At 53.9% G+C, this 23247-nt stretch overlaps 2 protein-coding genes across 4 annotated transcripts in view; one reads left to right on the top strand and one right to left on the bottom strand.

Annotated features, from left to right (window-relative positions):
• Positions 1–131: 131 nt before the first annotated feature.
• On the bottom strand, positions 132–16241 carry CCDC157 (coiled-coil domain containing 157). Of its 3 annotated transcripts, XM_031037837.2 has the most exons (13): positions 16105–16228; positions 15811–15902; positions 13155–13296; positions 10336–10594; positions 8245–8416; positions 6884–7529; positions 6215–6292; positions 5673–5863; positions 4166–4342; positions 3844–4012; positions 2590–2729; positions 2080–2168; positions 132–1990 (listed from the first exon to the last, which is right to left on the bottom strand). In XM_031037837.2, the coding sequence occupies exons 4-13, from the start codon at positions 10581–10583 to the stop codon at positions 1741–1743; spliced, it is 2160 nt and encodes a 719-aa protein (XP_030893697.2). In that variant the 5' UTR covers positions 10584–10594; positions 13155–13296; positions 15811–15902; positions 16105–16228; the 3' UTR covers positions 132–1740. The 3 variants fall into 3 exon arrangements, with proteins under 3 accessions (XP_030893697.2, XP_081657954.1, XP_030893696.2); XM_081801828.1 differs by lacking the exon at positions 15811–15902 and having other exon boundaries at positions 10336–10517; positions 16105–16241; XM_031037836.2 differs by lacking the exon at positions 15811–15902 and having other exon boundaries at positions 16105–16241.
• Positions 16242–16420: 179 nt separating this feature from the next.
• The window catches only part of SF3A1 (splicing factor 3a subunit 1), a 20333-nt gene continuing 13506 nt past the window's right edge, over positions 16421–23247 (top strand). Inside the window, exons 1-2 of the mRNA XM_081801827.1 lie at positions 16421–16586; positions 19328–19449. Of these exons, the coding sequence (XP_081657953.1) occupies positions 16524–16586; positions 19328–19449 (185 nt within the window). The 5' untranslated portion in view covers positions 16421–16523. The remainder of the gene's footprint in view (positions 16587–19327; positions 19450–23247) is intronic.

The raw sequence follows: 23247 nt of genomic DNA on the forward strand, positions 1-23247 counted from the left end.
GTCTTAAGACAGAAAAGTCACCTTGGGCTCTGCTGTCTGTGGGAGGGAGGTTCTAAGACGGGTCCCAAGATCCCCCCCCGCCCAGCCCTCATGAACACGCCTTGTAAACCTGCAACTGGGAGTCGAATGGATTTTACCCCCATGATTAGGTTATATTTTATGGCACAGTTGACCTTAAGATGGGGAAGGTATCCAAGAGGGCCTGACCTAACCACGAGAGCCCATTAGAAGCAGAGTTTTCTCTGGCCTGGTGGAAGAAGAGGAAGTCAGAAAGTTGAAGCAGGAAGGGCATTCAGTGCATGACAAATTCTCTGTTGCTGACTTGAAGATGGAGGGGGCTAGGCGGCAAGGGAGGCAGACGGCCTCTAAGCGCTAAGAGTGGCCCCTGGTGACAGCAGCCACAGCAAGGAGGTGGACCTCAGTCCTACAGCTGCAAGAATCGGAATTCTGCCAGCAATCAGAACGAGTCTGGGAGTGGGTTCTTTCCCAGAGCTGTCAGAAAGGAATGTAACCTGGCAGATACTTTGACGTGAGTCTTCTAAGATCCTGAATGGAGAACTCAGCCACAGGGCCCGAACTTCTGACCTCCATAACTGTGAGCAGGGGGGAGCTGAGCTGTGATGGGTCCTCCCCCTGGACTTGGGCCCACGCCTCTTGCCTCAGGGACCCCACCCCAAGGGCTGGCTCTCGCCTGTGAAGGGCAGGGCCTGGGCATCCCAGTCTCCCTCAGCAACGCCAGGCTCCACAGAAGCCAGAGTTGGGCAGGTAGTGGCCATGGCAGTTCAGCTACACACATGGCCCTTCTCGACCCTTCTCTGTAAACTGAGGCACTCTACCTGTTGGCCTTCTCACCAGGGGAAAATGTCATAGGAAGCTGGGAGTGCCCACCCTGAGAAGTCCTGAGCAAGGCCTTAGAGCCTGTCCTTCACTGACGCGGTGACTCAGGGCAGGCTGGAGGCTTCGTGGAGAAAACTGGACTGTGGGCCTGGCGCGGCTGGGTGGCATGAGTGCTGGGGCCCCAAGAGACAGGTCTGGGAAAGCCAGGGCTTGCTGGGTGTCCCACTGTCTGGTTAGGTGAGGCCTTGCCCTGCCTTCTAGGGATCCAACCTCCTGGATTTAGAGAAACCCTTTGTGACTCACATTTCCTGAAGGTGAATAGTTCCTTAGTAAAAGGAGGACTGACTTTCTTGGGTCCTTAATGTCCCCATCCTGGGTTCAGGGCTGGGGCTGGGGAAGGCTTCCCTGGCCTTTGCCTGCCTCTGTGAGCCCAGAGCCGGGACCCGAACTTCTGGTTCGGGACTCCTTCCTCACTGGACCTACCTTGGCAGCTGCTTTCCTTCCCTGACATACCCCCTACCCTGACCCTGCTCTCCATTGGTAGGGGTCGCTGAGTCCATGTCACCGTTTTGCCCTTGCTATGGGGGTTAGAAGACTGCCTTTGGCCTGGCCCAGGTGCTAACGCTTCTTTCTGTCCTTGGTGTGCTCTCTTCTCCCACTGCCCTGTCAGGACAGAGGCAGGGAGCGCTCACTTACTGAGGCCTCACAGTGTGCCAGGCCTCTGCTGGCAGATGACCTGCAGGGCCTGGGGACTCGGTGATCCCTGCCCAGAACGGGGAAGGAAGGACTCTGCCTCTGGCTCAGCCACTGCTGTGAGGCCAAGGGAGCTGTGGGCACATGGCTGGGGCTTTATTACATTGAAGGTTGCCATCTACCTGCCCTCCAGCCCCACCGCCCGGCAGGCTACGTGGGCCGCTCCTGGGGCTGGTATGCAGGGCTGGCCTGGCCCTGGCCTGGTGACAGTCTTCTCCTCAGCCTGGCCAAGGCCCGGATGGGGTTCTGAGCACAGTTGGTTGAGTGGGTCATGTCCTCCAGGGAGGACCCGCCGGGCCGACTGCAGGATGGCTGAGGTGGGGATGCCTGGCGCTGGCATGGTAGGGTCCTGCCCGCGCTGGCTGTCCTGCGGCTAGGCAGCTGCCGCCTGCCCAGGGGCCTGGGGGAGGACCAGATGGCAAGACCCCCTGTGAGTGAGGGGGACCAGCCCACCCCTGTCTGCCCCACCTCCATCAAAGCCTTACTCACCCTGGGGATGCGTTCTGGGCCTGGGCTGGGGACACTGTTCCCTGGATTCCCTTGCTGGGAGGGGCCCAGAGCTGGTCCTGGGGGATCAGCTGCAATGAAAGGCAAATTCAGACAGGCCCAGGAAATCTCTCTACACTGTTCAGCAAGGGTGTCATCGCCATGGAGGAGAAGGGAGGGCCCAAACCCAAACCCACAGCCCCTTCCTCTCAAGGGCAGGGTTTGGGGAGCCTTCCAGGGCCACCCCAGCCACAGTAAGTGTGGGAAGTTTGGCTTTCTGACAAGGTTCCTGGTTGTCCTTGAAATAAAGGCAACAAGAGCTGGAGGGGGAATTTTGGAGCCGGTAGGCACTGTACCACCCGCATGCCTGCTTGAAACGCGGAAACCACATGTGATGAGGCAGGCTTGCAGTAAGTAGGTTCCCAGGGTGGGGTCTGAAGACCTGCTGGGTCAGGGGCCTCCTCCAAGTCCCCAGGGGCCAGCCCTCTCAGGTTGAGGAGCCAAGCTGCCCACCTTGAGGCTCCCCTGCTGGGCTACCTCCCGGATTTTGGACAGCATAGACCGGAGCCGCCCATTCTCCTCCTGCAGGACCCGGATGCGGATGTCATTGGCCTGTACCTGCCTCTCCATGTCATCTGTAACATCGCCGGAGCCTGCAGGGACATACTCTCTGTTACCTCACCCCGCCAGGGCTGCCTCTGGTGCCCAGTGGAACAGGACCTCTGAGGGCACACACGCCAGCTGGGGTATGCCTTGGGTTGGTGGCCTGGCGAGCACAGGGGAGCCGAGCAGGTCCGGGCACCAGGCACCCCCCACCCCATCTTCCTTCTCCTGAGGCCTTGTCCTGGTTTCCCACCCCCTACCTGCTGGGAGGTGACCAGCATTGTAGAATTTGAGAGCTGAGTGGGACCTCAAGCTCACTGAAGACTTTGTAACTAGACAAGAGAGTGAATCTCTTCCAAAGCCTCCTGTTTTCAGAGGGCCAGAGAGACAGCAAGGTGTCTCAAGTCACGCAGCCAGCTCTTGGGTATGAGTCACAGGAATTCAGCAAACACGTTCTTTCCCACCACTTGGGAGAGGAATGCTTTCTTTCTGACTCTGAACCTGAGCAAGTTGCTGCCTGCTTTGGTTCTCGGTCTTGTGGTTTGTGAAAGGGCTGTTACCCATCTTATGGGGTGGATCAAAGGACAACGGAAGGGCCTGGCACATAGTGCTCAGGACTGATGACTTATCGTGACCAGCTAAATTGCAGTGGATCTTCCCGACAGCTCCACAAGTGGATTCACCACCCAGGGGTGAGGGCTGGAGGGCCTGAAATGAGAACCTAGGTTGCCTAGCATCTAGTCCTCTGCTGAGACAGGTACCTAGCACTCCTGTACCATGGGGTGTGTGACACTGGACACTGGACAACTGGGGCGGTGCCCCTGAAGCTGACCCCGTGGTATGGTTTGGGGAGACACCAGGACAGGGGACACCAGGACACTGAGCAAGGACTGGCATGTAACATGATAAAGAGCACAGGCTACAGAGGCGGTTAGACCTACACACAGACTCAGCCATTCGACAGTGGGCAGTCCCCTCGCCTCTGGGCTTCTGTGTCCCCATCAAACAGAGTGGCTAACACATGAAGCACCTGTGTGTCCTGGGGACTCAGTAGGGACCGTGCTGCAGGCTGGGGAGCTACAGACTCCAGTGTCTTGCCCAGGTGAGCCCTCAGCTGCCTGTCCGGGCCACAACATGCCCTGGCCACCACCTCTGGGCCCCTACTTGGGATCTGGGCCTCGATGGGTCTGTGCAGGTCTGGAAAGGCCACCAGCAGCCGCTCCCGCTCCCGCAGCTCCACGAGCTCTCGTTCCAGCTCCGATATGGTCAGCCGCAGATCCGTCGTGGCCTGCTCCAGGCCTTGCTTCTCCCGTTGCAGGCTCTGCAGCAGCTCCTGAAGCAGGGGGAGGCTCAAGCCTTGCCCAAGGAATGACTCCCGGCTCCCCTGGGGACACTCCCCTCCCATCTAGACACGGGACAGGCCTGCAGGCACTCCGCCTGGAGAAAGGGAAGAGCCGTCCCGCAGCCTCACCCTGCTGGCTCCTACCTGCTGGGCCAGGAGCTGGCTCTGCCCCTGCTCCCTCTCACTCTGTACACTCTGCAGCTGCTCCTCCACCTGGGCCCGCCGGGCCTCGGCCTCGTCCAGGCTGCCCCGCAGCTCCTCACGCTCCCGGTCCAGGCTGTCCAGCTGCTGCAGCAGGACTCGCTGTTTGGACTGCAGGGACTGAGCCAGGGCGGGCAGGCAGGGAAGCCATGAGGCCCACGGGGCAAGGCCCAGCCATGGGACAGGGGAGGACACGGTATCTCTGACCCTCCTCCTTGTGCCCCGTCTGTGCAGAGAGGAGGCTGTGCACATGTGTGTAGCAGAAGGGGCCGAGGCGAGACAGGTGCACACCCCACTGGACCCCTCCAACCCAGTCAGGGCCAGGCCCCCCAACTTGCAGACCCCTACCCCTTTGGAAAGCATTTGATTGACTATCAGTCTCGTCCCCTCTCTTTCCAGTCACAGTCTCCACTGGGAGAGGAATTCTGGGCATACATTTTCTTCTCCTTAGGTCTCCCGTGTCCCATCAGCCCACCTCACTTGGGACCCACTTTTCCTGACACCCACTGAGTGCAAAGCAGGAAGAACCAGTGCCGGTCTGCTCCAAGTCCTGGCTCTGCCTCTGGCTAGCTGTGCAGCTTTGGGTAATTTCCTTAACCTCCCTGAGCCTCAGTCTCCTCATCCATAAAATAGGGATGATGAGAGTATCTACCTCCTATTGTTGTGGTGAGGAAGAACAACAAGAGGGCTACAGAGTCCGAGGCCCTGCACCTTGTTCACAGCACGTATCTGATACCTGGTGACCATGACTGTTCGCAGGGCACTGAGAAAAGCACCTGCTTGGCATTGAAAGGCTTTCTCAGCCTGGGCCATGCCTGATGGTGGGGACTTCTACCTGGGGTCTTGCTTTCCCCGCTGAGCCTCTGAGAGTAAGACCAGTCAGGACAGTTCTCAGCCCTATCCCCTGCTCTAGGTGGCAGGTCACTTGCTCCCTCAGCCCTACCCTTAAGGATTCCTACAAGGCCCCAATGCCCAGGGCACAGCTGTATCCTGGGCCTCGGCTCACCCTTTGTCCTCCCTGTCCTTCCTCTGACTGATGGACTAATCATTAGCCCTTGGCATCCAGTTCAAAGGCCACTTCCGCCCAGAAGCCATCCTGGATTTCCACAAACAGATGGGGCTGTCCCTCTGTGGACCCCTACAGTACTTTCCCCGCACCTCTTAGCCATCTGATGGCAGAGCTATGGTGGCCTAGCTGCTTGTCCTCAAGGGGTGGCGGGGCGTTCCTCCAGAACAAGGCCTCCTTTGGCTGTATCTGTCCCTAGATCACTGTTTCCCCAGGGCCCGGGGTTCAGGGGAGGGCTCAAACTCTTGGTAAAGATCAAACAAAAACCTGGGTGTGTGTTTGGGAGCAAGGTACCCTACCCAGGTAAACCCCCATCCCCCACCAGTGGAGCACTCTCTTCCTGCAGCCTACGTCACAGACACCCCCAGGTGCTGGGGGCCTCACCTCCTGGTGGCGGACCATGCTGTCAACACGGGCCTTCTCCTTGTCCAGCTCTGTGCTGGCCCAGCGGATCTGCTGGCTGGCCCCATCCAGCCGCCCTGCTAGCAGCTGCACCTGCTCCTCCAGCTGCTGCACCTGCCTCTCGGCCTCTGCCCTGCGCTCGGCCTCCTCTTGAAGCTGCTGGGCCTTTGTCTCTGCAGGATTGAGTGGGCACGGGAAGGGGGAGAGCAGGCGAAGCCTGGGTGCAAGTCCCCGCACTGCCTCTGACCCAGGATGGGACCTGAGGTGGGGTGCAAGGGGTCACAGCCTGTCTCTGGGCCTCAGCGTCCTCAGCACAAAATGCGGCTCTCAACCCTTCCATGGAAACAGAAGGTGCTCTCTGGGTGGGAGGTGGCACCCCAACTCCGGCCATCACCCAGCAGTGTGGCCAGTCAGGCCCCATCTCATGGTTCCCAGGAGCCCGGGGGACAGACAGAGGGTGCTCATCCAGCTGCACCACCGAGCACAGCACACGGGGTACAGGGCCACATGATGGGGTTCCTCACCTACGGCCTGCATGGATTCCTGTTGCTGCTTCAGCTCCCCCTCCAGGGTGGCCACCTTCGTCTTGAGGTCACTTGTTTCTACGGCAGTCGAGAGAGAGAGGCCCTTCAGAGGCTCCCTTGGGCCTGGCCGGTGCCTTCACGCCCAGCGCACCCTGCAGCGTCGGGGCAGCCGGTGCTGTGTGGAGTGGCTGCCTGGGCCTGCAGAAGGTGCCAGAAGGCCTGGGCCCCCCTTCCCCCTCCTTCCTATTGGCTGGCTGCCAGGTCTCTACACGGCTCTGGGCCTCCACAGAGGTGACAGGCTCAGGAAAGTGACCTGCCCAAATCCCTCAGGCCTCCCACCACCAGCGGGCACTGGCTGTCTCTCTGCCTCAGCTCCCCCGGGGGTCCCACAGGGACACACAGGAGTGGGCGGATGAACTCCCCGGCTCCCATGCCCTCGGAGGGGCCAGCCCTGAGGCACGTGTTCTACACCACCAGCTCCAGTGCTCCCCGGTAGGACGAAGCTCCGGTTGCCTGCAGGGTAAGCAGCTTGCTGAGCTGCCTTCCCTCAGTGTCTCTGACCCCACTGCCTAGCCTGCGTTTCTTCACCCCAGCGATGTGTCCCTGCAGCCCTGCGCTAGGGCTGCAGCAGGGCCCGGGGACTACGGGCCCGGCCTCCGGGGCACAGACCTGTGAGCAGCTGCTGCCTGTTACGCCCCCACTCCACCAGCTGCCGTGCGGCCTCGTCCGCCTGTCGCCGCCGCTCCCCCTGCTCCTCCTGCAGGGCTTGCTCCAGCTGGCCCACCTGCTGCTTCAGCCCGTCCTTCTGCCCCTCGGCTTCTTCCAGCTGGGCCCTGAGTGGCCCAACAAGCTGACTGAGGGCCCCCACGTGCTTACTGAGGCGGGTCAGGTCTTTGCTCTGCTCTGCTGCCCAGTGGCCCACGGTGGCGGCCGGCAGCGGCCTGAGGCCCATGCTGTCCTGCACCAGCTGCTGGAACTGGCCTAAGGACGAGGGCAAGTTCTGGCTCTGACACAGGCCTATGAGCACCTTGCCCACCTCCCGCAGGCTGCCCTGGACGCTGGTGCATGCATCACAGGGCACCAGGGCCGTCTCCACCGTCTGGGAGTGAACGCTCCTCCTGTTCTTGGCAGTCCTGGCTGGACACTGCGGGGAGACTCTGACGGGGAGGCTGTCCGGCTCTTGGCAGGTCTGGGGCAAGCCTGGCGTCGGGGAGGGGGGCTTGATGAACTTGGCAGTCACAAATTCAGGGCTCCTGGCTGGCTCGCCCTTGGCTGTGGGCTTGGAGGTGAGGTTCTCCCCTTGGTTTACCCTTTTCTGTGGTCAGGAAAAGAAAGGGAGAGCAGATGAGGGAGATGGGCCTGGGAGGGGATCAGTTTCCTGGGGATTATTCTGTGCAGCCTCTCCTGATGCTCAGACCCTTAGAGGTTATCTGACACCAATGTGAACGAGAGAGAGAACCTTCTTTCTTCGCTGCCTCAACTTACCAAGCAGGCCAACTCTCTGCTGCCCCTGTCCCCCTCCCCAGGCTCCGTGCAGTTCCGTGCGTGGTACGAGAGTGTAACAGTGAAGCCACCAGCTCCGTGCTGGTTACGGGGTTCTTGCCCAGTGGACTTGCTTGTTCTCATGTCACCATAGCAGCTCTCAGTTTTCCTTTCCTCCCTGTTACGGTGATTGTGGTCCTCACGGGGATTTGTGAAGATTACAGGATAAGCCATAACAAATGGTGCGAACGTTTAACAGTATCACCCAACAACGCCCCGAGATGTAGAGACTGTTATTATTCCCACTGTACAGATGAACAAAGTGAGGAGCAGGGTAGGCTCAGCATAAACAGCAGAGCCAGGGAGCCCAGACATGACCCCCAAGGCCTGCATTGCTAACTGTGCGCTGCAGGGGCCTTGACTGGGAGGCTCCAGAGTTGACACTGTACCCCTTCAGACAGCGTGAGGCCAATGAAGGTGTGCACGCGTGGTGTGCAAGGAAGCTGGGACTGGGGCAGGGCGGACAGGTGTGAGGGTGACTAACCCACCTGGGGAGCTGCCTGCTGGTAGATCACACCCAGCCTCAGCAGGCTGTTCCAGAAGCGCCGCACCGTGAGCCCCACAGACATGCAGGGCCCCACAGCCCGGGTAGGGGGCACTGTCTGCTCCGAACCGAGGTCCTCCAAGAAGCTCATGCAGCTCTGAAGCAGCAGCAGCAGCCTGCGGGCAGGGCGGCAGGGTCAGCTAGGGTAGAGCCTGGCACCAGCGTGCTGCACACCACACAACTAGCAGCCTCTGCTCTGTGGACCCGGGGGGCCTTAGAACATGCTCTGCTGGACCGGCTTCAAATCCAAGAGCCACTTCCTCCAGGAAGCCCTCCCTGAGGGCTGAACTTGGGGGCGTCTTCTGGGCCTCCTGGCTGACAGCACTTCCGCCTGGCTGTTCCCCACCACACTGGGATGCTCTGCCGACTGGGTCTCGCTTCAGTTGTCCTGCGCGTGCTCCGAAAGTGCTGGGTGGGTGGCGCCATTACATCACGTGGCTCAAGCCTTCACCTTACAGAGGACAGAGCTGAGCCCCTGGGAGCGGAGGGCCTGCCCACAGCCTCAGGGTGAGCATGCAGGGCTGGGGCGCCTGCAGCTTCCTGATTCTAGTCAGGGTCTTCTCCTGCCCGGCTAGCTGCTTCTGTGACATCGGAGACATGAAGACAGCTAGGGGTCTATCCTGACTTCAGTGTTCAAAATTAGAGTCGGGCTACTTTTAAGGAAGAGAGGCATTAGAAGGACAAGTTTGTATGTGCATGGGAACCAAACTATTTTAAAGGAAGAGGTATTGTATTTACAAAACATACTGGGCAGGTAAGTGACCTTGTCTTGTTCCAGGTGCAGAGGGGTCATCCTAAACTCACTAGGGTCTTGGGCAGAAAAGGCCTGGGGGAGGAGACACCAACTGCCTCCAGGCCCTGCCCCTCGCTGAGCTGAGGTGTCTTCCTCTGTGAATGGGGACAACTGTGCCGGTTGCAGTGCTGTGGGCAGCACGGTGTGGGGCGGGGGGAGCGGGCGCCTGGAAAGAAGACAGAGCATGGTCTTGACAGAGGGGGTGGGAAGACATGTGAGCAACAGCTTCACAGGGGCATAGGGAGACTGGGCCTTGATGGATGAGTGGGGTTTGGCCAGACCAGGAAGGATGGGCAGGGCGTTCCTAGTAGAGGGCGGCAGGGAAAAAGCAGGTGTGTTCGGGGCGCCTGGGTGGCTCAGTCGGTTAAGCATCTGCCTTTGGCTCAGGTCATGATCCCAGGGATCATGGGATCGAGCCCCGCATCGGGCTCCCTGCTCAAGGTGGAGCCTGCTTCTCCCTCTCCCTCTGTTCCTCCCCGCCCCCCACTCATCTGCTCTCTCTCTCTCTCTTAAATAAGTAAATAAAATCTTAAACAAACAAACAAACAAACAAGAAGGAAGGTGTGTTCTGTGCTTATACATGTTTAGCCTCTCACGGGTTCCAAATACTTTCATACTGAGGGTGCCTCCATGCCTCTAGGTGGTTACCCTGGCTTCTTTGTCCCCAGGCAGGTCATGTCCAAACTGTCCTTGCCTGTCAGGTCTCCATGATTTCTGTGTATGGTTTTGGTCGCAGGGAACCTGGGTGGTGGTCCCCAGGAAGTGGAAGGCTGATGGCCATGTTAAGTTTAACGAGAGCGTAGAACTAGAGGGGCTGCGGGGCAATCTTCCCAACAGGGCCAGAATCTGCAAAAACACATCCCATGTGTGACCTTGTGACACACACTGGGAATGGCACAGCCCATAAGACACCAGGAAAAAGGGCCTGGGACGGAAACTCTGAGCAGCAGCTGTGGTGTCCCCAACGCACGGAAGGCCTAAGGAGGCGGCCAACAGAAGCTGGAGAGGTGGCCCTCAGAGCTGCAGTGCTGCAGAGACCAACAGGTCTCCCTGAGGGCAGACAGGAGGGGAAAGCACAGCACGCCACACAAGCTGAGATGGCAATGAAGGCCTTGAGGTGGCAGGCCTCTGGATCCCTGCTGGGGGGGGGGGGGGCGGGGCGGGAATTCCCGAGGCTGGTCTACCGGTTTAAGGGGCAGATGCCAGCATCCCGAGATCACCAGGTTCGGTCAAGGCCCTCACCTGTCGATGACCAGCTCCAGCAGAACAGCATGGGACAGCTGCGTGAACTCGGGGTCACCCGGCACATGGTCATAGTGCTCTAGCAGGGCCACCATATCCAGGTCGCAGGCCACGCGGTCAGGGAACTTCCAGGAGGGAAAGCGCACAGGCCCGGCTCGAGAGAACACATCCACGATGGCGCCCTGCAGGTCAGTAAGGTCCTTGCGCAGACTGTCCATGCAGGACTGGCTGCCCAGCAGGTACGCCATCCTCGGGGCTCCTGGGGTGAGCAGAGAGGGTCCCCGTTAGCCAGAGCCATGTGGCTGCTGCTGGAGGAAACTTCCTAAAATCCTGCTCTGCCCAGTCGGTCCTAGGCCAAAAGTCCAACCTAGACCCTGGGGAGAAGTCTTTCCCGGGCCCAGGCCATGGGCCCATACCTGGTACTGGAGAGACCTCACCATAATCCCGCTCATCCACCCTGCCCCATGTCTACACTGCCAGTTCCCTCCGAGGGCCTGTGTGTGCCAGACCCCTGCTAAAGGCTGGGCAGATACAGCTATGAATAAGAAGCACCCACAGTCCTTTTCTCCCTGAGCAAACCATTGACTAGGCAACTGACGATTAAGAGAAAGTTGTAGCTACAGCGTGACAGGACAGTGCTGGATCCTGCTGGATCTCCCACCTGGACCACCGCAGCTGTCTCTGGCAGGGCCGCAGGGCTGCCCCCTCCAAATGACACACTTCAGCTCTAGAGATCTGGCCCAAACCGGATCTGATCAGGTCACGCTGGCCAACGCCCCTCACGACTCCTAAGGGAGAAAGGCCACCTCTGGCCGCAGTCTCCCCGCAGCCCTCTCTGGTCCCCACGCCACCACCCCACACTCTGCATTCCAACCCCCGTCAGCTCCAAGCAGCAGCTCAGGTGCAGGCGTTCATTTCTGAACCTGGGCCCATCTGTCCGTTCTGTCTGAAACACGCTTTCCTCATCCAATTCCCATCTGCCTAATTCCTCCCATCCTTCGGGCTTCCTGGATATCACCTCCTCCAGGAAGCCTTCCCTGAGCACCCTCCAGGCTAGGTGAGATCATCTCTCTGGGCTTCCCCACATCTGGGCCCTGATCCCTCTCTGCTGGAATGGCCTCCACGCTCCAGGCCAGGTCCCCAGTCCACCTTAGCCACTGTGGTATCCCCAGTATGGCCAGCCTAAGGCCTGGCCCATGCTAGAGGCTCACTGGCAAGTGAATGACTGAGTAATTGAATAGAGAAATTGAAAAGAATCCACAAAGAAAAATTTAAATACATTGATTTTGGAGGGGGGAAACAAGTGTTAAGGTGTAAGAGAGGAAAACCTGAAAATTTGTATCCATACCCAACCTAATCACTCTGGTGATAGGGGGCCCATTATATGTGAATGCAGAGAGTCCCAGTCCTGCCTTTTCCTGGCTGTGTGGCCTCAGGCAAGTCACTGTACCCCTATGAGCCCTAGCTGTCTCAGTTGTAAGATGGGGACACGATCCCCAACCAGGCCGGGTAGTTGTGAGGTCATTAAAGGCATCCAAGAGTAAAGTGCTTGGCGCAGGGCAAAGACACCAGTAAAAGTGCTCGGGCAGTAGGGACCATTAGTCTAGTGATTACTACTCTTAGCAGTAGCAACAGCAAAGACCATCCTTGTCTGTAGCCACTGCCTGCCTTCTGTACGTCCCCTTTTCCCCCTGCAGCCCACACAGAATGCTTCTCGTCCATCTCTGGAGTCTGTGGACATCTGAAGCCAATGATTTGGATGAATGGCCCCTGGTCCTTGACTCAGAAGGTGGAGAAGCATGACACTGTCCTGGCCCCTCCAGTGGCTCATCACAGGCCTTGCCAGTGTCACCCTCTTCTCTCTGTTCAAAGCTGGGCAGCCCTGGTCTCTCCCCACCCTGCAGCAGGGTCTCTTGTCCTTTGTGGATTTCTCAGCAGCAGAAAGTGCTTTCTTGTACCACAGCTCCTCCCTGCAGTGTGGGGGCTGCGTGGGCAGTATTTAGGCCATGGTCGGTCTCTCTGATCCCCAGCAAGTCCAGGCCTGGTGGAGGAATCTCTCTTCCTCCGACCTACTTCCAGCTCAACCTCACTCATCCCAGAAAATGGCACCCCGACTATGTGCAACGGGGCACTTCCTCGGATTCCCTTCCTTTACCCCCATCCAAGCACCTAGGGCTGCCAATCCCATGTCCAGACCACACTGAGAACCCACCACTGTGTTCGCCGTGCTGTTCCCTACTCCATCTTCTCCCCAGACTACTGCCACAGCCTTCTGAGGGGTCACCCTCATCCTTCTGCCCAGCACCACCTCGTCTGTCTGTATATGGCCAGAGAGATCATTTAAAAGGCAACTCACCCCCCTGCTTAGAGCCCTTGAATGGCTTTCTATAGAATAAACACTGGAACACTTCCCTGGGTTCTGGCCCTGGGTGGTCTGTTCCCACCTCAGCATCTTACCACCCAGAATGTGCCTTTTCCTCCCCACACTTCCTCCAAATAACACACCTCCCACAGGTCCCCAGGCCAGGTGAGTTCACCTGTTACATATTCTCAGAGCATTCTGTTCTTTTCCCTCCCAGCATACGCCACACTGGCACTGAATTATTATTTGAGTAATTATTTGCAGTTGGCAATCTGTCTCCCTACAAGTGCATGGACTGTCTTTTGAGTTCATTGTGGTATGACCTGGCCACGTGGGCCAAAGGACTTGAGGGCCAGCTGCTGCCCACAGGTCCTGGACACTCAAAGGCACCCAGGGGTGATTCCTGAAGACTGAGCCAGCCTCTCAGGCCTCCCAGAGGACTGGGCCCTGGCCTCACCTCTGCGCAGGTGCCTGCCTGTGAAGCTGGATGTCTGGCTCTCAGGCTAGCCTGTGGGCTCTGGGGCTCAGGTCAGAGGCTCATCCAGGTGCCTGGTTTTCTGTCTCCAGTGCAGGGCTGGCCCCGAGTAGCTCTTCAATCCCTGAGAATGGATGAAGGCAAGAGTGAGTGAGTGGGCAATTAGGGAGGCTTCCTGGTGGGGCAGGGAGGAGGCTGTCCCAGAAGAAGGAGAGGGTGTCCCGGGCTGGAGGAATGGACCAAGGGAAAGCTCATGTGGGGTCATCTGTCTTGAGCCTGAGCACAGAGGTTGTGCTTTAACAGTGCTAGGCTCTGACCACAGAACCTACTGTGTGCTACTTCCTGAATCTACCTCCTTTATACAGACGAGGAAACTGAGGCTCTGGAAATTAGGGGATTAACTCAGGGTCACTCAGAGAGCTAGGATTCTTGAATCCAACATCTCTGCTCTGTCTTCAGGCCATGATGCTTCTAGGGCAGCACTGTCCAAAAGGAATATAATGCTAGCCACACGTGGGATTTTAAATTTTCTACTAGCCACAAAAAAATAAAAAGAAATGGGTAAATTAAATATTTTATTTAACCTAATAAACCCTAAATACCATCACTTCAACATGAAATCAATATAACACCATTAAGGAGATTATTTTACAGTGTTTCCTCCATTCAGTCTCAAAATCCAGTGTCTCTCTGATACTTACAGAACATCTCAGTTCGGACCAGTCACCATTTTCAAGTGCACCACCACATGGATGGGTGGCCACCGTACTGAACAGTGCAGGTATAGAGGGTCAGATCCTCTGTGTTCAGTAAGCAAATGATTACTGCGTACCTTTGACATCCTGGGCACCGTGTCAAGAAAAGCGTCAGAGAAGGCCATGCAGAGCCCTGTCCCTAGGAGCCACTGTCTACCTCTGAGGATCTCTACAGGGGGCAAGTCTTTGGTATGTCAGCTCTGTCAGTTTCACCCACAGGGCCAAGAGTATCTACCCTACAACACTCACAAACACACACAGGCCCACATCCCTGTACACATATGTCAGTGTCAGACTCTTGTGAGATATTGCCACTTGTGAGATTTTATATCCCCAAGGAATGAGGCAGAAACAAACGGAAAAAACAGACTGAAACAGTCTGGGTTTCCTTCCTGGAATGGGAGGGAGGAAAGCAAGCAAGCAAGCAGGCAAGCAGTCCCGCCCTGGGAGGAGGCATATTCAGGTGGCAAAGCACCTAGGACTCGGGAGATTGTCTGTGAAGACATCGAGAAACACGGACCTGTTCACCCTCAAATAACTACAGCTGCCATCTGGGGCCATCCGAGATACCAATTCCTGTTAGATTCTGGTTCTGATAAGCAACCACAAATGCCAAAGCATCAATAATATGTAAGAGGAAAACACAACCTTGAAAAACATCCAAGGTTACCTTATGTCATTTCTTCTGAACATTGGGATTTGCCGTTATAAACATGGCTTGAGAACCACTTCAGTGTGTGGCAAGTGAAGGAGCATTTGTAATTCTTTTCTCTGTAATTCCTGGGTCTTGAGTGGAACCCTCAGCCTAAAGCTGCTAACCCTGCACTGACTATTCCTGAGATCGTATGGGTGATGGCACTAATTGGGCCAACACTGCCCTGAGGAAGGAGCAGCCCCTAACTCTGCCCTCTCCTCAGTTCCCTCATGCTCAAGATGGACTTTTGACTTGCAGAATAGGGAAGGAGTCTTTCCTCCACTCCCATTCAACATGCAAGCCCCTTCTTTCTCTGAGTCATAGGACTCTACCCCTCTGGTAATGATTAGGCCTACCTCCTGGCCAGTGTCCCTGCTGAGATTCAAGGTTACCACCATGAAAACACTTTGGAAACTCTGAAACCATCTATAAATCCCAGCTGTCAGCCTCTGACTCAGGACTGCTAATTGCCTGGATCCCTGGGGACAATGAAGGGACTGAGTGAAGACAAAGGAATAAGTAGCTGCACTAGTAGAGGAGTAAGAATGGCCTGGGTTTGGATTCCCACGCCACCAACTCTGAACTTCACTGTCCTCATCTGTAAATAAATTGCTATTAGAAATTAGTGATGTAGGGAAGCCTGGATGGCTCAGTTGGTCAAGCTCAGTTCATGATCCCAGGGTCCTGGGATGGAGTCCCGGCTCCTTGCTTAGCCAGGAGCCTGCTTCTCCCTCTGCCTGCCACTCCCCCTGCTTATACTCTCTCTGTCTCTCTGACAAATAAATAAATAAAACTTAAAAAAAAAAAAGAAATTAGTAATGTAATGCATGTAGTGTTTGGCACAAGATCTGGCCAGGTAAATGTTCAATAAATCCTAGCTATCATTATCATTCTGTTAATAATTACAACAATGACATAAACCAGCTATGAAGTGTGTGTGTGTGTGTGTGTGTGTGTGAAAAAGAGATGGGGTAAGACACTTGGGAGGGCATCTCTTCCTATCCCGCCTCCATTTCACAGGTGAAGAAACTTAAAACTATCCAGGCAAGGGCTAAAAGCTGGCGGGCAGTCTGCAGCGGGGATGGAGGGGAGAGGGGACAAGGAGGACAGGATCTCAGAAGAGGAAATGCGAACGGCGAGATTCGAGGTGAACTCGGGGAAGCTAGGGAAGTGGTCAGCAAGAACGTACCTTTGGGAAAGAGGGATGGAGCTTAAAAAAGTCTTGATTCGAGACTGTCCGCGGGGCTTGAGGGCGGGGCTATGGAAGGCAGAGGGTGGAACCTAGAAAAGGCAGTCCCACCGTTAAAAGGACCAGTGGGAATTAGGCCTTGGGACTTAGGACTTGGGAAGGGGATCCGGAGGAGGTAGACGTGAAGCGAAAGAAGAGGTTAAGGAAGGAGGGAGGCCGGACTTTGAGGAGGCAGGCTGGAGGGGAAGGGACTCTCCAAGATGACAGGCCAATGGGAGGGAGAGACGAACCCACCTTTGGAGTAAAGGAGAGGGGGGCCAGGGCCGTGGGGTGTGTGTGAAGAGCGTCCGGCGGGTGATGCAGAACGTCTTCCCAGTCTCCTGCGTCCCAGCCTCAGCCCTTGTGGTCTGGTCGGCTCATAGAACTGCCCCTGGCGCGCCTGCGTCTCCGGGGATCCCCCACAAATCCTAGCCGGGTGCCTCGACCGCTGCCATGGCAACGGCGTCTCGCGCAGACGGCTCCAGGGCGGGGGCGGGAAGTTGCATCACGAAGAAGGGGCGGTCCCGGAAGTGCGTCAGCTTTCCCTCCTCGGCGACGACTCTGTCGGCCGCCGCCATCTTGCGAGCTTGTCGTATCGGCCGTGCGGGGAGCTGCTTTGACGCAGCACCGCTCACCTTCAGCGAGGCGGACTGGCAGCCCTGAGCGTCGCAGTCATGCCGGCCGGACCCGTGCAGGCGGTGCCTCCGCCGCCGCCCGCGGCCACCGAGCCCAAACAGGTACCGCGACCCCCGCACCTCGACCGGCAGCCCGATCCTCGGCCCGTGCCTCCCCTCCGGCGCGGGCGCTCTTTACTCATGCAGAGAAAGAAGCGGCCGCTTACGAGGGTTCGGAGGGACTGCAAGTCCCAGGAGGCAGCGCGCTTCCCGCTCTGCTCTGCCTTCTGGTAGCAAAAGAAGCGCTCTTGGAACAGTGGTTCTCAAAGTGTGGTCCGCGGATCAGCAGCATCAACGTCACCTGGGAGTTTATTAGAAATGCCAGACCTAAATACTAATGCATTTTAACAAGATCTCAAGGTGATTGATTAAAGTTTGAGAAGCACTGATCCAGCCCATCCGCAGGTTTTCTGTGGTTATTGGGCCCACCGTCGTGTCCTCCCCCAGCCCGCCGGTTTTTGCCCAGTAATGCCTAGTTTCCCAGCCTGTACGGTACATTTTTGGTAATTAGCATCTGCTCGGTGCTTATCTAAGCCAAACACCGTGCCAGGCTCCGACTTACCCAGAGTGAATGAAGCACAACTAGTTTAGGGAGCTCACAGTTCTAAGTGAGAAGATAGATACAAGTAAATATTCTACTATTGCTTCGATCACCATAAATGATACCAGTTAGCACTTAAATTAGCTGAGGGGGAAAGAGGTGTGTAAATAATTGCAGTATGGTGTGATAGGCCCTTCAAGTATCAGATACAGAGGAAACTAATCAACATTTTTTTGATGGAGTGAAGGGGAAATTAAAGTAGGTAAATTGCTTTTAGAGGGATGAATTAGTAGTTTGCCATTCAGGTGATTGGAAAAGGCTAACAGCATCCTTTATTCATTAAGCAAACATTTATTGAGCACATATTCTATGGTGACCCCTGCTTTGGGTTCAGAATACAGAAGAGGTCCATACCCTTACCACAGATACTTTAAGTACATCTGTATCCCTGGCATTTTCCCAGTCACTTGGGGAAAAGTAAATGAGTTAATACCAGATAATTGCTAAGACACCAGGGTAGGAATCAGATGGTGTCTCTGGTCAAGAGTAAATTAAAAAGTGTTGTTGAAGCATAGGATTGGGAGAGTGGTGGCAAAAGATGCATTTTGGGGCATTTTAACTTTTCCTAGTACACAGTGGGGAGAAAGAGAAGAGTTTGAAGCTGCATAATGACATTTGTGTTTCAGAAATTCAGGTAGCAGGTAGTGATGAGAATTGCTAGGAGCACAGTTACTCAAAAGATGCTGAGGGCCTGCCCTAGATGTGAGGGGTTGGGACAGAGTGGATGGGCAAGCTCAAGTCACAGAATGGCTGGTGTTGCAGACTCTCCAACTAAAGTGATGTGTTGGAATCCTGGTTCTGCCATTTGGGCCAGTTAAGCTTTACGTTCCTCTGTTTTGTCGTCTGTAAAATGGGGGTAATGAGTATTCACATCATAGGGCTCTTATAAGGGCCATAGAGTTAATATATTTAAAGTTCTTAGAGAAGTATATGGAACCTACTGCGTGTTTGATAAATATTATCATTGAATGTGGAGGCCGAGGAAGGGAGAGGAGGGCCATGTTTTTGGCCTGGGTGACAGTGCATGGTTGGCCATTCATGAGGAAAGCGGTTAGAGAGGAAAGTGCCTGGAAGTCAGCTGGATCTAGAGTTCTGTGACACGTTAAGAATGATCTGAGACGTCAGTTTGGGGGGATTGTTCAGCCTAGAGGTGGTAGGGGAAGTAAAGGACATAGTTGTGAGTGCCTGAGGACAGTGTGAATACTGGAGAACAGAATTTTCGGGAACCCTAACATAGCGCAGGAGTTGGGAACCCTAACATAGGGCAGGAGGTGAAACAGGAGCCAGGAAGGAAACTTGAATGGTGAGCAAGAAGGAAAGACACAGGAGAATGGGGCATGGGAGTTGAGTGGAGAGTTTTGTGAAGGAATGGTCACTGGTCACATGACCAGGTGACTGCTGTAGTTGGCTGTAGGCAGTCATGTTTGACTTTGGCAAGAGCACTTGAAATGGCAAGTGCTGAGAAGTACAGTTCTCAGGGAGGTGAGGAAGTGGGAATGGCAAGGCTGAGAAAATTCAGGATATTTAGCTACTAGAGGAAGAGGGGGAGAGCATAGCAGCAGGAAAGAATATGAGGGCAGGGAACTGCTATTTTTTTAAGATGAGAGACTGACCCTTTGTTTACTAAGAGGAAGAAGCTGGTGAAGAAAGAATATTGGAACTTGTGGGACAGATGATGTTGTATATTCCAGTGGGGTTTCACAAAACATTTGAGCATTGAGTGGTGGTTGTGACTAGAATAGATGCAGAGGGAAAGGGCATAAGGAGCTGCCAGTGAAGAGTTTCCTGTCTTTATTCAGCAAATAGTCGTTAGTTATCCCGTGCCAGGCACATCCCTGGGTACAGACATGGCCTTCTGGATTCTGGAAGATGGTTTCTTAGAATGCGGTCAGACACCCCCCCCCCCCGCCCCCATCTGAATCATCTGGACACTTGGTAAAAATGCAGATTCCCAATGTCACTGAGAGCAGCTAGCTAGGGGGTGCCACGGAGGCTGCTCTTTTCACTGGTTCCCCAGGAGAGTCCTGTGCAAGCACAGTGCAGTTAAGAGAACCACTTTTCTGGAGCAGAGGGTCCTAACTCGAGGAAAGTCCATGGGAGAGAGTCTTTATTCTCAATAAATTTTAGAGGAGTTTGACAGTTGGGATCCAGTCCCCCAGGCCAGGAACTTCAAGGCATTATTTTCCTTTTCTTGTTTTCACAGCCCACAGAAGAGGAAGCTTCTTCAAAGGAGGATTCTACCCCCTCCAAGCCAGTGGTGGGAATTATTTATCCTCCTCCAGAGGTCAGGAATATCGTCGACAAGACTGCCAGCTTTGTGGCCAGGTAACATAGCTGCTTCTGCGTTGTCAGCCTAGGCCCATGAGCTCATCTAACACTACAGCATGGCGGTGAGGTGGGCCATGGGCAGGATTGATGTCTCCAGCATTTCACGGCAGTGGCAGAATGTGAGTCACACCCAGCCCCAGAGTCACCAGGAACCTGTGCTTCCAAAATAGGCCTGAGGAAGTGCCTAGGAAGCTATTTTGTCACAGAGAGTATGTGTGTCTGTGTCTGAGCTGCTGATTGGAGGAAGACATAAAAAGGGAGTTGGTCATTCTCATTATGCAAGAACTATACTTCTCTGAGCTTCAACTGACCCATCTGCAGAATGGAATAAAATACCACCTCAGAGTTGTTGAGAGGCAGGAGAGAGGGAATGGGACTGAGTGCAGTTCAGGTACATGATACAAGTGTCAGCTGTCTTCGTGGATGACATGGAAGTCAGTGCGAGTTCCTCGCGTCCTTCCCCATCATATTTTACATGCTCCCACTTCCTCAGATGGAATCCTCTTGATGGCCACTTGACTCCAAAGGTCAACACATCCCCTAGTTTAAAGTATTTAAAGTATTCTTTTGGCAGTCAACAGGCCATATGCAGCCTATAGAGCTTTTGTTTGTCCTCATGATATATATTTTTTTAAAGATGTATTTATCAGGGAGGGAGGGAGAGGGGTGGGGGGTTGGGCAGAGGGAGAGAATTTTAAAGCAGACTACCCACTGAGTGGGGAGCCTGACACAGGGCTCGATCCCAATACTCATGAGATCATGACCTGAGCTGAAACCAAGAGTCAGACACTCAACCACCTGAGCCACCCAGGTGCCACATCACAATATATTTTTTTTAAACTTGAATAAGTTGCCACCATTTAAAAATGAGGAGATTGGGGTGCCTTGGCTCACTTGGTTAAGCAGCTGCCTTCGGCTCAGGTCATGATCCCAGGGTCCTGGGATCGCGCCCTGCATCAGGCTCCTTGCTTGGTGGGGAGCCTGCTTCTCCCTCTCCCTCTGCCTGCTACTCTGCCTGCCTGTGCTCTCTCTTTCTGTCAAATAAATAAAAATTCTTTTTTTTTTTTTTAAGATCTTATTTATTTGACAGAGACACAGCGAGAGAGGGAACACAAGCAGGAAGAGCCACCCAGGTGCCCCAATAAATAAAAATGCTTTTAAAAAAAATGAGATTGCACAAAAAATCTGGATTTCTGTCTTTTGTCAACGAACTGGACAGCTCGTTGCAGATAAGCAGTTGCTGGCCTAGAATACACTGCTGCCCTCAGTCAAGACATGTGTTCTCCAGAGGGCCATGCCTTGACCGCAAGGCAGTATCCCCATCACAGTACATCATTTTAATAGAGGGTTCCTTCCTTTCCCAACCTAATAAAATGAAACATAGAAAGAGGTTATTCTGCCTGAGGCCTTTTGCTTATTGGGCTCCATGCAGATTCATATCCTCACATTTCAAAGGCTTTGATTAATCAGGGTATTGCATTAAATCTCTGTGCTTGGTTGAACAGTGTCAGGTTTAGGGCAGTAAGTGTTGTGTTTATGATAAATGTTTAATGTCTCATAGCAACGCTCATGCTTCCTTTTTCGCCCTGATAATTTAAAAACAGAGTAACTAGGAAAAGGGTGTTAGAGGAAGAATCACCACAGTCTCACTACCAGAATAGTTTCTACCAGCTGTTTTCACTTTCCTGTTTCCTTCTGGTCCTTAATGTCCTTTTTTAGATCCTTGTAATACTAGTAGATACTTTCACATCCTGCTTTTCCCTTTTGTGCTGTGTTATAAGCATTTTTCCGTGTTGTTCTACAGTCCTCTGATACTGCACCGTCCTCGGTGCACCATGTTGAGGTGATGGACCTCCCTTGACTTGGCTGTCTCCTCTGTATTTTCCTTCAAGGTTGTTTCCAACATTTCAATTTGGCACACAAAGCTGTGGGGAAATCTGAGCATCTTCTTTCCTTTCTAGATTGTTTTCTTAGAAGAAAATTCCATGTGGCACATTACTGGCTGAAAGAGCATTTTTAAAGATTTTCTTAAACATTTTGCCAAGTAGCTTTCCAGTGATTTTGTGCCAACCTCTGCTGCCACAGAAATGAGTATCCAAGTTTTCTTAAAAATGTGTGCATCTATATTTTCTAGATTTATTTTTGGCTAAGGTGATTGCTTTATAGGCATTTTTAAATATCTGTGGACTTGATTTCGTTTACGTTGCAATGGAGGAACAGACCATCATCTCACTTTGGGATAAAGGAAGCCTACAGGACCATCTTTTCACTTCTGTTGGGTCTCACATATTGATTGATGGAGCGTACGGTTAAAATCACTGAGTATGTTTTTCCGAAAGAAGTTTTTTCTCTCTCTAGGTTTGGTCTTCCCTTCCCTGCATTTTCCTGTCAAGAAACTAAAGTGGAAATTACCCTTAAAAAATCCCACCAGCTGGGTTGACTCTGAGAATCATGTCTTTTTCTGCTGAAATCTATTCCTTGTGTTAGAGAACATAATTCTAAAATTAACATTAAGTTAATTTAAAGGAACAGAATAGCTTGGAATGAACATTCCTGCCTTCTCATTTTCTTTCAGATTATTCCCAGATGTGGTGAGGTTATGGTTTAGGAGGCAGTGATAGAGGAGGCAAGCAGAGCCTTCCCTTTTCTAGCAGCCCTTTGTCTGCCCTGGGTGTTTGCTGGGCATGATGGCCTACTTTAGCAGTATCTTAAGTGTGCATTCACCTTCCTTATATGTGGTTTGCATTATTTGAGAAGGTGGAAGATGCTTCTTCCCCAAGCATGAGGTTCCAGTTGGACTCATACACTGCCTAATTGAGACCGCATGGTGTTATTCATGCTACAGAGTGTGACCAGAACTTGCAGAGGAGCTAGCCTGGGTGTTGATGACAACCACCATGGCACAGTTTGTTTTGGTGGCTAATCTGGGGCACAGCATTGCCTGTACCATGTCTTTCACCCTCCAGCTAGCAAGGTCAGGGTGTGAAAGTCTCAAGAGAGTGAAGCAACTTGTTGCCAGCAGTCCCTGGAACCATCCCTTGATGTGTTTAGGGCATCTTTTGAGTGCTGGGCTCTGACTGAAGGAGTGAGGGAAGCCCCACAAACATCTTTTTTTAAGATTTTAGTTAGAGAGAGCGTGAACAGGGGAAGAGGCAGAGGGAGAGGGATAGAGAGAATCTCAAGCAGACTCTGCACTGAGTAAGGAGCCTGACACAGGGCTCTGTTTCACAATCCTGAGATCATGCCCTGAGCCGAAATCGAGAGTCGGACACTTAACTGACTGAGCCACCTAGGCGCCCCACCGCAAACATCTAATACCCAGATCATCTTTAGTGTTTATGGAACAGCCCTTTCTAGCCTTCATAGGAGTGACAGCCCTTGCATGTTAGACCGCTGTATGATTCAAAAAGACTTTGGCATTTCCTTAACTGATTTGATCTTCTAAGTACTCCAGGGTAGAGAGAGAAGGTGGTATTAGCCACATCTTACACATGGGAAATTGAGTCGAAGAGAAGTTTGGACCCCCCACTTCTAGGGAGGGGAGAGGGGCTGGAGATTGAGTTCAGTCACCAATGGCCGATAATTTAATAAGCCATGCCTGTGTAATGAAGTCTTAAAACCCTAACCAGAGGGATTCAGAGAGCTTCCAGGTCAGTGAACAAGAACACATCTGAGAGGGTGCCAGGAGGCTGATGCACCCCAGACTCTACAGGGACAGAATCTCCTGTGCTCAGGACCTTACCAGACCTGTCCCTATGTGACTCTTCATCTGGCTGTTCATTTTTTTTTTTTTTT

This window comes from Leptonychotes weddellii, chromosome 13, assembly GCF_054177405.1.
Source record: "Leptonychotes weddellii isolate Sample4059 chromosome 13, ASM5417740v2, whole genome shotgun sequence".
In the NCBI taxonomy this organism is placed as follows: Eukaryota; Metazoa; Chordata; class Mammalia; order Carnivora; family Phocidae; genus Leptonychotes; species Leptonychotes weddellii.

Excerpts from the sequence above, each read along its gene's own strand:
- CCDC157 (XM_031037836.2), bottom strand. The coding sequence starts at position 10,583 with ATGGCGTACCTGCTGGGCAGCCAGTCCTGCATGGACAGTCTGCGCAAG. Across the intron at positions 5,864-6,214 it reads GGAATCCATGCAGGCCGTAG|AGACAAAGGCCCAGCAGCTT; the intron begins GTGAGGAACCCC and ends TCAATCCTGCAG. Across the intron at positions 4,343-5,672 it reads GCATGGTCCGCCACCAGGAG|TCCCTGCAGTCCAAACAGCG; the intron begins GTGAGGCCCCCA and ends GCCCTGGCTCAG.